General features: G+C 41.2%; 2 protein-coding genes across 2 annotated transcripts; one reads left to right on the top strand and one right to left on the bottom strand.

The window, feature by feature from the left end:
- The first annotated feature begins 1,924 nt into the window (after window positions 1-1,924).
- Window positions 1,925-2,893, top strand: LOC102424798 (olfactory receptor 7A5-like). Its single transcript, XM_006107393.1, has one exon. The coding sequence runs from the start codon at window positions 1,925-1,927 to the stop codon at window positions 2,891-2,893; it is 969 nt and encodes a 322-aa protein (XP_006107455.1).
- Window positions 2,894-11,421: 8,528 nt separating this feature from the next.
- On the bottom strand, window positions 11,422-12,375 carry LOC102424493 (olfactory receptor 7A10-like). Its single transcript, XM_006107392.1, has one exon. The coding sequence runs from the start codon at window positions 12,373-12,375 to the stop codon at window positions 11,422-11,424; it is 954 nt and encodes a 317-aa protein (XP_006107454.1).
- Window positions 12,376-13,876: the final 1,501 nt, after the last annotated feature.

Raw genomic sequence — 13,876 nt, 5'->3', positions numbered from 1 at the left:
CAATGTGGGTGTCGGTATGCTTGAAGTTGTCCCAGAGGCTCTTTATATTATCTTCATATTTTTGGATTCTTTTTTGGGTGTTTTTTGCTTCTTCATATTCCAAATTGTTGCTTTGATTCTCTGAATCCACTAGTATATTGCTGAATCCCTGTAAATTCTTATTTCAGTTAGTGTATGCTTAATTTCTGATTGTTCTTTTTTCATGTCTTTGAAATTCTCACTAAGATCCTGGAAAGGCTCACTAAGTCCCTTAAAGCTCTCACTAAGACCCTTGGAGCTCTCATTAAGGTCCTTGAGTAACCTTATACCATTGTTCTGCACTCTGTATCCAGTAGTTTACTTGCTTCCATTTCTTTCACTTGTGACATGTTTCTTTGTTTCTGCATTTTTAGCTGCTTCCCTGTTTTCGTTTCTGTGTATTAGGTAAAGCTGCTATGTCTCCTCAAATTGGTAGTGTGGCCTTGTGTATTAGGTGTCCTGTAGGGCCCAGTGGCTCAGCCTCCCAGTCACCTGAGCTGGGCTCTCTAGTTGTGCCCTGTGTGGGCCATTTACACAGCCTTGTACTTGAGCCTTGATTGCTGTTGGCGTCACTGGGAGGAACTGACCTCCAGGCCAATTGGCTCTGAGGACCAGCTGCAATTACAATGGGAGAGCAGGTGCACTGGAGACATCCCTATGGAGCAGGATTTGCTTCAGTAGGGCTTTTGGTACTCACAAGGTCTGCCCTTTGAGTATGTCACTTGTGGGTGAGTAGAGTTGTAACCTGCTATGGTCTAAAGCAGTCCACCAGGTGCATTGGCTCTGTGACCTCCCAGGAGGTGCAGTCAGCCATTGCTTGGGGCCACCTGGCAGGAGCTATGCAGAGGTCTGCTGATGGCTACTAATTGAATTGGGCTTGGAAGTGCCAAGGTGAGGCCCAGCTCTGAAGCAAGGTAGCCTGGTACTAGTGATGGGTGTTAGGCCTTTTATTGATAGGTTTGGGGCATGCTGATGCCAGCTGCAGCTTGTTTGAGAGATTTCAAGAAGTCTGAAGCCTGAGCCAGGACAGGCCATTCATATGGAAAAGCTGCTGCAAACAGCTTAGGTGGGGCTGCAAATTGGATGGGGCAGGGTCTCAGGGAATCACCAGGGTGGAGCAAACAGGGTAGGCCATGCCTATGGAGACTCAGAAATGGCTGCCAATCATCCCTGTGAGGGAAGGGGTCCAAGAACAGAAACAATGACCCTATGCGCATCCCAGTCTGGAAGAAAGCCACCCCTGAGTTCCTGCCCCAATGCCAGATAATCCATTTCCTCCCCGTATATGTTTGGGTCTCCCAAAGCCCCCCAGCTCTGGAGCTCAGAGGGGTTGAGTCCCAGTAAGTTCCTGTGCCAGCCCTTTAAGAGGAACACTTGGGTTTTCAACAGCCTCTGTGTCACTCAGCTACAACCCCCCCACCCCCCTGGTTTTTATAGTCCGAACTTATGGGGACTTCTCTTTCCAGCTGTGAAACCCTGGGCTGGGGGGTCTGGTGTGGGGCTAGGACCCTTTGCTCCTCATGGTGGAGCCTCTGCAGCCAAGATATATATCCCTCCTGATTTAAAAAAAAAGGCACATGTAGGTGTTGGACCAGCCATTCATTCTGCCCCTCCACTTCTCATACCAGTCTCATTGTGTTTTCTTCTTTACTTTTCTAGTTGTAGGACTTCCATACAGCCAGCTTTCAGGTGGTTCTGAATGATGGGTGTTCTGTATTTTAGGTATAATTTTGATGTAGTTGTAAGAGGCAGTGAGTACCGGCATTTACCTACTCTGCCATCTTGGTTATCTCTAAGTCAAGTATGCCATGCTTGCTCTAAATGGTAGCATTACAACTTTACTCAGGATGTTTTCTATGGAAATTAATCATATAATTTTTTCATTCTTAGTCATCACCTCTACAACATGGTACAAGGCAATGATACCTCAATTTCAGAATTTATTCTCCTGGGAGTTTCAGAAGAACCAGAACTGCAGCCCCTCATGTTTGGGCTTTTCCTCTCCATGTACCTGATCACTGTGTTGGGAAACCTGCTCATCATCCTGGCCGTCAGCTCAGACTCCCACCTCCACACACCCATGTACTTCTTCCTCTCCAACCTGTCCTTGGTAGACATCTGTTTCACCTCCACCACCGTCCCAAAGATGCTGGTGAACATCCAGACACAAAGCAAAGTCATCACCTATGAAGGCTGCATCACACAGATGTATTTTTTCATACTCTTTGCAGTGTTGGACAACTTCCTCTTGACCGTGATGGCTTATGATCGTTTTGTGGCCATCTGTCACCCCCTGCACTACACAGTCATCATCAACCCCCGGCTCTGTGGACTGCTGGTTCTGGTGTCCTGGATCATGAGTGCCCTGTATTCCTTGTTACAAAATTTAATGGTGTTGCGACTATCCTTCTGTACATGCTTGGAAGTTCCTCACTTTTTCTGTGAACTCAATCAGATTGTCCAACTTGCCTGTTCTGACACCTTTCTTAATAATATGGTGATATATTTTGGAGTTGTGCTGCTGGGTGGTGGTCCCCTTGTTTGTATCATTTACTCTTACTCTAAGATAGTGTCCTCCATACGAGGAATCTCATCAGCTCAGGGGAAGTATAAAGCATTTTCTACGTGTGCCTCTCACCTCTCAGTTGTCTCCTTATTTTATGGTACAATCCTAGGAGTGTATCTCAGCTCTGCTGCTACCCAAAGCTCACACTCAAGTGCAACAGCCTCAGTGATGTATGCCGTGGTCACACCCATGCTCAACCCTTTCATTTACAGTCTGAAGAACAAAGACATAAAGGAGGCTCTGAAAAGATTTGTTGGGATGACAGACATAAAAGGTCCAGTTGTCCTAGGGATGAGGAAGTGCCCATGATTGCAGGGATCAAAGTCTTGGAGCCAGACATTTCTATTCTTTAATCATCATGTCATTGTAGAACTTGCTTTTTTATTCATGTCCTGGAATTTCCATTTGTTTGTTGCATCTTCTCTATACAATTTAAGTAACCACTTTATTAAGCTTTCTGCTCTGTTATATAGTTTTCCCCTGTGTCTTTATTCTTACCTTTACAGTTTTTCCAACCTTACTCAGAAATACTTAGAAATTCCAATTTATTTAATGGGCAACAGAGATTTCTTTAGACACAAACAACAATATGGTGGTTTCCAGAGGGAAGGGCGTAGGCGAGTACTAATGGATCAAGGGCACCAAATACATGGTGACAGAAAAGGATTTGACTGTGGGTGTTGGGCACCCAATGCAATATACAGATTATGTGTCTAAGAAATATACACTTACAACCTATTTGATCTTATTAATCAATTTCACCCTAATACATTTAATTTAAAAAAGAACAATTTGTTCTCCAATGACATACATCATTGTATGTAATTTGTTCTTATTTTATAGATTGAATAATCCTTAGTGGTACTACTAATGTGGAAAAAACTTCACTTGGCTACTGAGACCATTTATCTAATTTCATTTCAGGAATATCTAAAACCACTGTTTTCATGTTTGTTTCCCTCATTGTTTGTAATTCAGTATCTTATCAGCTTTTCCTGATAAAATAGTCTTTATCATTCTTTCCTTTAAGCCTATTGGGAATGATGCTATAGGCTAGAAACGCCTGGGCACTGGCCTGGCCCTGCTACTTGTTATGCAAACCACAGGTATGGCTGGACTGGCCCCTGTGGTCCTTATAATAATCGCTACAACCATCAGGAAACCATGAACATACAAGGTCATTACTCTCACCACTCTCAGAGGACCACACAAGACCGTCTTGGGGAGAAAGGAAAGAGAATGGACTGCGGCTCTGCCTTTATTGGGGTCCAAGGGCAGGATGATAGGGTTTTGCAGATTAGTCCTTTCTTTGTGAATTTAAAACATAAGAGCAGGAACTAGAGCAGGGAGGCAAAGTGGGAACACTCATGACATAGTTATTTAGGCTTCTAAGGGTTTTTTAAAAGGGGAACTTCATTGGGTAGGGGCAACCTGGATGCTTTTCAAGTAGCTGTGTCATACAATTGGCAATATGTTTATTCAACATCGTTATCTTTGAAGTAATGCCTCATAAATCAAAAGCGTAATGTCAGTCACTTACACTTTACACATGCTACTCCGTTTTTACCTTCTCTCTTGGTTTTATTGCGTAATTCAGCTCAGGGTCCAGAATACCTACAGTAATTATGGCAAAAATTAATTATCAAATATATATCTCCCACTGGACTGTACATGGAAAGGCAAATTTGAATAAATAGGTTAACATAATACTACATTAGTACCAGAGATTATCTTAAAAATGAGGAAGCAAAATTTTTGGTCACTTGGGATGGGTGCCAGACACAGGGCTCTTGATCAGGTCTGACGGGGCATGAGCCCATGGCAGGCGCAGTGGGGCTGGGATGAGTGAGAGCGGCAGGCAGGAGCGGCAGGCAGGGTTGGACTGCCAGTTTCGGCCCAATCCTTGCAGGCCATGCTGAGGGACCCCACCCATGCACAAATTTGTGCACCGGGCCTCTAGTATGTATATAAGTTCTTTGGTTAATCTCTTCCCATCGCCTTCCTGTCCCTTCTGAGACATGTCAGTCTGTTTCATGCTTCCATGCCTATAGACCTATTTTGTTCATTAGTTTATTAGGTTCATTAGATTCCATTTGTAAGTGAGATCATGTAATATTTGTCTTTCTCAAATATTAAATCTCAGACATCTCATGTAGCTGAATTTTCACTGATACATCTCCTAGGGCAAGAGAAATAAAGGAAAACATAAACAAATTGGATTATGAAACACTAAAAAGCTTTTGCACAGCAACACTATAAAGCTTTTGCACAGCAAAGGGAAGCCACTCTATGGGATGAAAAGGGAAGCCAATGACTCATCTGATAAGGGGCTAATTTCCAAAATACATAAAGAACTCACACAGCTCAACAAAAGGAAGACAAATAACCCACTTAACTATTCTACTTTAAATCTTTGTATCTAAATTTCTACATCATTTTAGTTTCATATTAATATTAATTTTCATTTTTTAAATTTATATTGTCACCAAAATCTGTTTTAAATTTTCTTTCAGCATTAAAGGTGAGGATATTAGTGTGTCTGTGTTGTGCCTGTGTGTGTTTGTGTTTATTTGAAAGAAAATCAGGTATAAATGTACGTACATGTGTATGTACATATACTCCCTACCTATGAAAGAGTTCTTAAACTCACCAAATATTTCAAAACATTTTATTTATTCCTACCAATATCCACCTGGATTAGGTTTATTATCCCATACCACCATCAGAAATAAGGAAACAGAGGACCAGGATAATTACATTTAAAAAAAATCTTTATTGTTGAAAGTATTACCTAGGTCCTCCTTTTTTCCCCATTAACCTCTTCCAGCCCGCTCCTGTCCTCCCCCGCCTCCAGCCCCTCATCACTCCATTGTCTGTGTCCATGGGTGATGCATATATGCATAAAAATTAATTGATTGATCTCTACCCACCCACCCTTCTCGGCCTTCCCTCTGAGGTTCACCAGTCTGTTCATGCTTCTATGACTCTGGGTCTATTTTTGATCATCAATTTATTTGGTTCATTAGATTCCACATATGAGTGAGATTATGTGATATTTATCTTTTTCTGACTGACTTATTTTGCTCAGCATAATACTCTCTAGGTCCATCCATGCTGTTACAAATGGTAAAGGTTCTTTCTTTTTTATTGCTAAGTAGTATTCCATTGTGTAAATGTACCATAGTTTTTTTTTTTATCCACTCATCTGCTAATGGGCACTTAGGCTGTATCCAAATCTTAGCTATTGTAAATTGTACCACTATGAACATAGGGGTGCATATATTCTTTCTGATGAGCATTTCAGTTTTCTTAGGATATATTCCTAGAAGAGGGATGACTGGGTAGAATGGGAGTTCCATTTTTTTTTCTTTTTTTAAAAATATATATTTTTATTGATTTCAGAGAGGAAGAGAGAGAGAGAAACATCAATGATGAGAGAGAATCATTGATTGGCTATCTCCTGCATGCCCCATGCTGGGGATGGAGCCCACAACCCAGGCATATGCCCTTGACTGAAATCGAACTAGGGACCCTTCAGTCCGCAGGCCAATGCCCTGTCCACTGAGCCAAACCGGCTAGGGTGAGAGTTCCATTTTTAATTTTTTGAAGAAACTCCATATTCTTTTCCATAGTGGCTGTACCAGTCTGCATTCCCACCCACAGTGTACTAGGGTTCCCTTTTCTCCACAACCTTGCCAACACTTGTCATTGGTTGATCTGTTGGTGATAGCCATTCTGATAGGTGTGAGGAGAAAATAAACAAATGGGACTACATGAAAATAAAAAGCTTCTTCATGGCAAAAGAAACCATCATCAAAATAACAAGAGAGCCCTCTACATGGGAGAACATATTTGCCAACAATACATCTGATAAGGGATTAATCTCCAAAATATATAGGGAACTCATACAACTTAACAAAAGGAAGACAACCAATCCAATAAAAAATGGGTAAAGGGCCCTGACCGGTTTGGCTCAGTGGATAGAGCATCGGCCTGTGGACTGAAGGGTCCCAGGTTCGATCCCGTTCAAGGGCATGTACCTTGGTTGCGGGCACATCCCCAGTAGGGGATGTGCAAGAGGCAGCTGATCGATGCTTCTCTCTCATTGATGTTTCTAACTCTCTATCCCTCTCCCTTCCTCTCTGTAAAAAAAAAATCAATAAAATATAATTTAAAAAAATGGGTAAAGGACCTAAATAGACACTGCTCCAAAGTGGATATGCAGAAAGTCAAGAGACATATGAATAAAAGCTCAAAGTCATTAACAACCAGAGAGATGCAAATCAAAACAACAATGAGATACCACCTCACACATTTTTTTATAATTATATAACAAAGCAATTAAAGCTTATGTGCCCTTTCTTGAATTACATATGAATGAATCTATGCAGTTTGTACTCTTACTTTTTGCATAACTCCTTTAATTCAGCAAATTTTGCATGTTGCCCTAACTGGTTTGGCTCGGTGGATAGAGCATTGGCCTGTGGACTGAAGGGTCCCAGGTTCGATTCCGGTCAAGGGCATGTGCCTTGGTTGGGGGCACATCCCCAGTAGGAGGTGTGCAGGAGGCAGCTGATCGATAGTTCTCTCTCATCGATGTTTCTAACTCTCTATCCCTCTCCCTTCCTCTCTGTAAAAAAATCAATAAAAATATTTTAAAAATTTTTGCATGTTAAACAACTTCAGTTTATGTTATTATATTCCAATAAATTATTTTTAAAAATCTGTTAGATTTAATTAAAAAGTTCAGAAAAGATGCAGAATACAAAATCAATATATAAATATCTGTTAAATTTAAATAATAAACTTTCCGAAGAGAAATTAAGAACACAATTCCAATTGCATATAAGTTCTTTGGTTAATCTCTTCCCATCTCCTTCCTGTCCCCTCTGAGACATGTCAGTCTGTTTCATGCTTCCATGCCTATAGACCTATTTTGTTCATTAATTTATTATGTTCAAGAATGAAATACCTGGAAATAAACTATAAAACATTGCTAAAGTATATTGATAAAGGCACAAATAAATGGAAAGATGTTTTGAGTTTATGGATTGGAAGAATTAATGTTGTTAATGTCCATATTACTGTTAAAGAGAAAACCACAGGCCCAAAGTGGCATCATTTGAGCTAAAAGCCTATGATGCCAAATCTAAATTTCATGCTAGACTTAATGGAAGATTCAACATCTCCCAGAAGCTTAATTTTAGACAACCAGTCTTGAATTTTCTGGTCAAACACCGGTAAGATAATCTGTCATATGACCCTGCACATCCCCCACAGAATGAAGCGGGAATCTATATGATAGAAATCCTTCCCCTCCTCTTCCCCCAAAGAAAACATGTTATGGCTCCCAAATAATCCTTCTTTTCCTGTTGTTAATAGCTCTTTGTCCCTCCATCCTCCTTATAAAAATGTTCTATGTTGTACATCCCCTCAGAGCTCCCTTTTAGTTGCTAGATAGGATGCTGCCTGATTCATGAATCACTTAATAAAGTCAATTAAATCTTTAAATTTACTTGGTTGAATATTGATTTTTAACATACACAAAGTGCTAAATAGATTCAATTCAATCTCTATAAAAATTCCAATGTCATTTTTTTTTCACAAAAATAGAACAAACCTAAAATTTGTGTGGAACTGCATAAGACCCTGATTAACCAAAGCAATTCTGAGAAAGCAAAACAAAGCTGGAGGCAACGCATTCCCTGGTTTCAAACTATATTATAAAGCCATAGTAATGAAAGCAGCATAGTACTGGCATAAAAACAGACACATAGATCAATGGAAAAGAATAGAGAGCCAAGAAATAAACCCACACACATAAGGTCATTAATTTAGGAGAAAGGAACCAAGAATGCTAAATGAGGAAAGAACAGTATCTCCAATAAACTGTGCTGGGAAAACTGGAGAACCACAGGCAAAAGAATGAAACTGGGTCACTATTGTAAGGGTTCAGAATGAGTCACCCCAAGACATGTACTTGGATTATTTTTGAGCTGAAGGCACCTGAGACCCTGGGAGTCCAAGAGAAACTTTTAGCTCTCCCTTAAAGAATTTAAATTTTGGTCTTGCCAATGATAAGAGTTATCATCAGAGATAACATTTATGACCTATCTATAGGGCAGGGCAAATTTCTAATTACTGAACATCTGCTCTTCTCATTGTCCTGCAATGTCCTTCCTCCCTTCTGAAGCCTCAGGAGCTGTACCTCATCTTTAGCTCAGAATGTCATATATACACCACCTCACTGCTCCTCCTGTCCCTGAACCTCTCATGTATGTTTCCAAGTACACTCCACTGAAAGATAGATATTTAATAATCTATTTTTGCCAGGGAACTATGGTAGCTTTTCTGGATGCTCATCTAAATACAACATTGAAACCTGGGAAACTAGGTATAAAGTACAGTAGAGTGTTTGACTAAGCTTTTGTTTCAAATACATCCACCACAAATAATCATATTGTCAGATGCATGGCACAGCTACATAAGCACTCATGGTGCCTTCACCCATGAAGTTCCCTTTTTATTTTAAATTTAATGATTTTGTTTTGGAATAATTAATATATGCAATTTTATTTTAAATTAGAAGCATTTTCAAAACAAGCAAAGGGAGGAACTTCACATTAGACAATAGATATATCTAGGGAGCAAAGTTCATTTGGAATTACACACAGGAACAGGCACAGAATTAGTGTGATATTTACACAAGAATAACATGCTATAAAATTCCCCTTTTGAAAACCCTGATTAACCTAGACAACTGACCACATGAATGACCCTACTTTTCCTTCCTCTGCCTCAATTCCTGCTCTTAGGTTTCAAATAAAAAGCAAACCCCAAATATATAAAGTACTCATATAACTAGACCAAAGGAAGACAAACAGCCCAACAGACCTAAATAGACACTTCTCCAAAGAAGGACACACAAACGGTCAAGAGTCATATGAATAAATCCTCAACGTCACTAATCATCAGAGAGATGCAAATGAAAACACAATGAGGTGCCTCCTCACACCTGCCATATTGGCTACTATCAATAAATCAACTAACAACAAGTGCTTGTAAGGATGTGGAGAAAGGGGAAACCTCATGAACTGCTGGTGGGAATGCAGACTGGTACAGTCACTGTGGAAAACATTGTGGAGTTTCCTCAAAAAAATTAAAAATGGAACTGCCATTTGACCCAGTGATCCCACTTCTAGGAATATAACCTAAGAAGTCTGAAACACTAATCAGAAAGAATATATGTACCTCTATGTTCATAGCATCGTTATTTACAATAGCTAAGGTCTGGAGACAGCCCAGGTGCCCATCTGTTGAAGAATGGATAAAAAATGGTGGTACATATACACAATGGAATACTATGCAGTTGTAAAAAAAAAAGGATCTCTTACCCCTTGAAATAGCATGGAGGAGCCCAGAGAGTAGTATGCTAAGTGAAATAAGTCAGTCAGAGAAAGACAAGTATCACATGACCTCACTTATATGTGAAATCCATGAACAAAATTAAGTGCTAAACAAAATAGATCCAGAGACATGGAAGCATGCAACAGAGTGTGGGTCCTCAGAGGGAATTGAGGGGCGGGGCGGGGAGGGAAGAAATTAACCAAAGAACTTATATGCATATATGAATAACCCATGGACACAGATAATAGTGGGGCAAAGGCCTGGGAAGGGGGAAGGTTCAGGAGAGGGGAGGAGTGGGGTCAATGGGGGGATAAAAGGAGAACATCTGTAATACTTTTAATAATAAAGATACATTTTAAAAAAGCAAACCCGCAAAACCATAGCCATCCTGCCCTTGGAACCCATTACAGGCAGAGTCCTTCAGCCCAAGTCCATTTCTCTCTCTTTCACACACACATGCACACACACAGCTTCCTGTGTGGCTTTTGGGCGTACAGGACTGTGAATAATAAACCCTACATTTTCATAGTTCCATGATGGTTGTTGTAATTATAAGAAGGACCACAAGAGTCCATCCACCCAGGACATTAACTCTGGTCTGAGGAACAAGTAGTAGGAACCAGGCCAGTGCCCAGGGATTCCTATCCTATTGCCTCACTATCATTAGACAGAGACTTATAGGGAACAATGATAAAATCTATAATATCAGGAAGAGCAGTTAAGGTACCAATGTACAGAGAATGAGGGACACATGGTGAAAACTGAGGTTCCAGATTATATGGAATGAAATTATACAATGGATTCGGTAGCCAAGTGCAGTTTTTCTACATGAGTAACATCACTTATTACTACTCTACCTACAAAACAAGAACAAATTATTTACAATGATATATGTCATTTGAGAAGGAATCATTCTTAAGACATCAGTGTTTCTAGTGAAGTAAATGAAAACTTCTCACTATTTCTGACCAAGGTTGGAAAAAACTTTTTGAAGGTTAAAAAAGGACAAAGGGAAAAACTGTCCACATAACAGACAAAGCAGGAAGCTTAATAAAATGGTAACTTAAATTGTAGAGAGAAGTTGAAACAAACAAAGGAAATTCAAGGACAGAATAAAAGGAGCAATTCTGGCCCGGCCTGTGCTTCTCAGTGTTTGAGTGTCAACCTATGAACCAGGAGAGCTCCACTGGATTTCTGGTCGGGGCACATGCCCGGGTCGTGGGTTCGGTCACTAGGAAGGGCTATAAAGGAGGCAACTGTACTCTCATCACTGATGTTTCTCTCTCTCTCTCTTCCTCTCCCTTCCTCTCTGAGATCAATAAAAATATGTGTTAAGAAAACAAAAGGAGCAAGTCTGAAAAGCACAATGTGATTAAAGAATCACAATTTCCAGGGTTTTAGTTCTGTAGCTTCAAAGCCAAGGACACTTTTTACCCCTGGATGATTGTCCCCTTTGTACCTGCCATGCCAAAGAATCCTTTCAGGGCCCTCTTTATGTCCCTGTTCCTGAGACTGTAGATGAAGGGGTTCAGCATGGGTGTGACCACAGTGTACATCACTGAGGCTGCTATACTTGAGTGTGAGCTGTGGGTAGCAGCAGAGATGAGATACACTCCTAAGATCGTACCATAAAATAAGGAGACAACTGAGAGATGAGACGCACAGGTAGAAAATGCCTTATACTTCCCCTGAGCGGATGAGATTGTGCATATGGAGGACACTATCTTAGAGTAAGAGTAAAGGATACCAGCGAGGGGACCACCAGCCAATAGTACAGCTACAAAATACATCACCATGTTATTAAGAAAGGTGTCAGAACAGGCAAGTTGGACCACCTCTTTGAGTTCACAGAAAAAGTTCGGGATTTCCAAGTCTGTACAGAAGGACAATGGCAACACAATTAAACTTTGTAACAAGGAATTCAAGACACCTATGACCCAGGACATCAGAACAAGCAGTCCACAGAGCCGGGGGTTCATGATGACCATATAGTGCAGGGGGTGGCAGATGCCCACATACCTGTCATAGGCCATGACGGCTAGAAGGAAGTCATCCAGTCCTCCAAAGAGTAAGAAAAAATATAACTGTGTGATGCATCCTGCATAGGTGATGGCTTTGCTCTGTGTCTGGAAGTTCACGAGCATCTTTGGGACGGTGGTGGAGGTGAAACAGATGTCTACCAAGGACAGGTTGGAGAGGAAGAAGTACATGGGTGTGTGGAGGTGGGAGTCTGAGCTGACTGCCAGGATGATGAACAGGTTTCCCAACACAGTGATCAGGTACATGGAGAGGAAAAGTCCAAATATGAGGGGCTGCAGTTCTGGTTCCTCTGAAAATCCCAGGAGAAGAAATTCTGAAATCAGAGTATCATTCCCAGGTCCCATGGGGGTGGAGGTGACTAGTAGGAAAGAAAAAATAGCATGATTAGTTTTTACACAAATGGCCATTACAAGCATAGTTGAAATGCTACTATTACATTTTGTAATAAAACAACAATATTTATTTTTTTGTACGTATCATCCCCCATGACATCTCTGATTAGAAATTTCTGTCTTCCTCAAACTTTGTGTCCAAGGTGGTCGTGGATTACACTGTTTTCATGAGAAATGCTTTCATGCACTTGAGCAATATTAGGAAGACAAAAGTGGGAGACATGTAGTTACTTGGGGTGGGGGGTATGTAAGAGAAGAGGCAGTGCCAAAGCCCTCTGATGACACTTACTTTAGGTATTAAAGACTCAAAAAGGATCCAGATTGGTGAAATAGAATAGAGTCAAGAAGGCACAAAAGAAAGCATTAGAGTGCATCATACGTAGTGAGGGTGTATGTTTCCCTTGTTCAGGGGTGTGTGTGTGTGTGTGTGTGTGTGTGTGTGTGTGGTGTGTGTGTGCAAAAATTGCTGGATCACAATGTAAAGGCATGTCTTGTTTTGGGACACAGTAAAAATAATCTGGAATTCAATGTAATAAATGGGAGAAGAGTTAAAAGGCCAGTTTCTGCTAATGAGGGAAAATAATTGGAGTGAAGAGCCCAGCAGAGAGCCAGGTGCACTGGTGCTGGGCACTTGACCCCTGGCACCTGTTCTTCCGTGAGCATTCTCTGAGATCTCCTTCTACTCACTCTTGTGCTGACGAGAGAAAGACCCACAGAATGTAAGAAGAGTCCCAGGTCCATCAGGCACCAGCTGTAGAAGAGTAAAATAGAACTCACACCTCCTGACTCTAAGTCAGTGCTTTTCTGCTCTGCAAGGCTGCTCACTCTGTCAATGCTTCACACAGAAAATGAAATGCTCAGGTGGAAATAAAGCAGAATCCTGAGAGCTGAGCAGACAGAAGGGAGGGTCCTGTTTCTGCTGTGGGAGGAGAAAGGCTATGGAATTGTGCTCTGAGATGGAGAGAAGAAAGGGGCTGAGGAGGAATGAGTTGGAAGAAAGCTCTTCAGACCTAAGGACACCAAATGTGTGGGATCTTGAGTCCATCCCTGTCACTATTTCATCAGCCTGACTGTTCCCCCAGAAGACACAGTTATTAAAAGCTTTACTTCTCCCTACAATGCTTTCCCACAGTGCTCACTCTGACACCCCCAATGGCATCACTCACTGGATTTGGCTCTACTGGTCCTTCCTTCCTTGCCAATTGATGTGGAAAGAGCAAGAAATGGAGGTCAGCTGCTGGTTTTCCAGAGCAGTTGAGCATCTTAGAGAGGCACAGAGAGGATGCTCTTAGCCTGTGGCTGAGGAGCTGCAGGTGAGTCTGCAGAGGGAGGTCCAGAGGCTGAATTCTCAGAGCTGCTCATTAAATGGACTGTTTTACTGTTGCTCAGTTATCTAAGCAATTCAGCTCCCTGAAACCAAGGGACCATAAATAAAAGGCAACTTTTCTGCCAG

The sequence above is a fragment of the Myotis lucifugus genome, unplaced genomic scaffold (assembly GCF_000147115.1).
Source record: "Myotis lucifugus unplaced genomic scaffold, Myoluc2.0 scaffold_1164, whole genome shotgun sequence".
Lineage (NCBI taxonomy): Eukaryota > Metazoa > Chordata > Mammalia > Chiroptera > Vespertilionidae > Myotis > Myotis lucifugus.
This window is presented reverse-complemented; position numbering and strand designations above follow the sequence as displayed.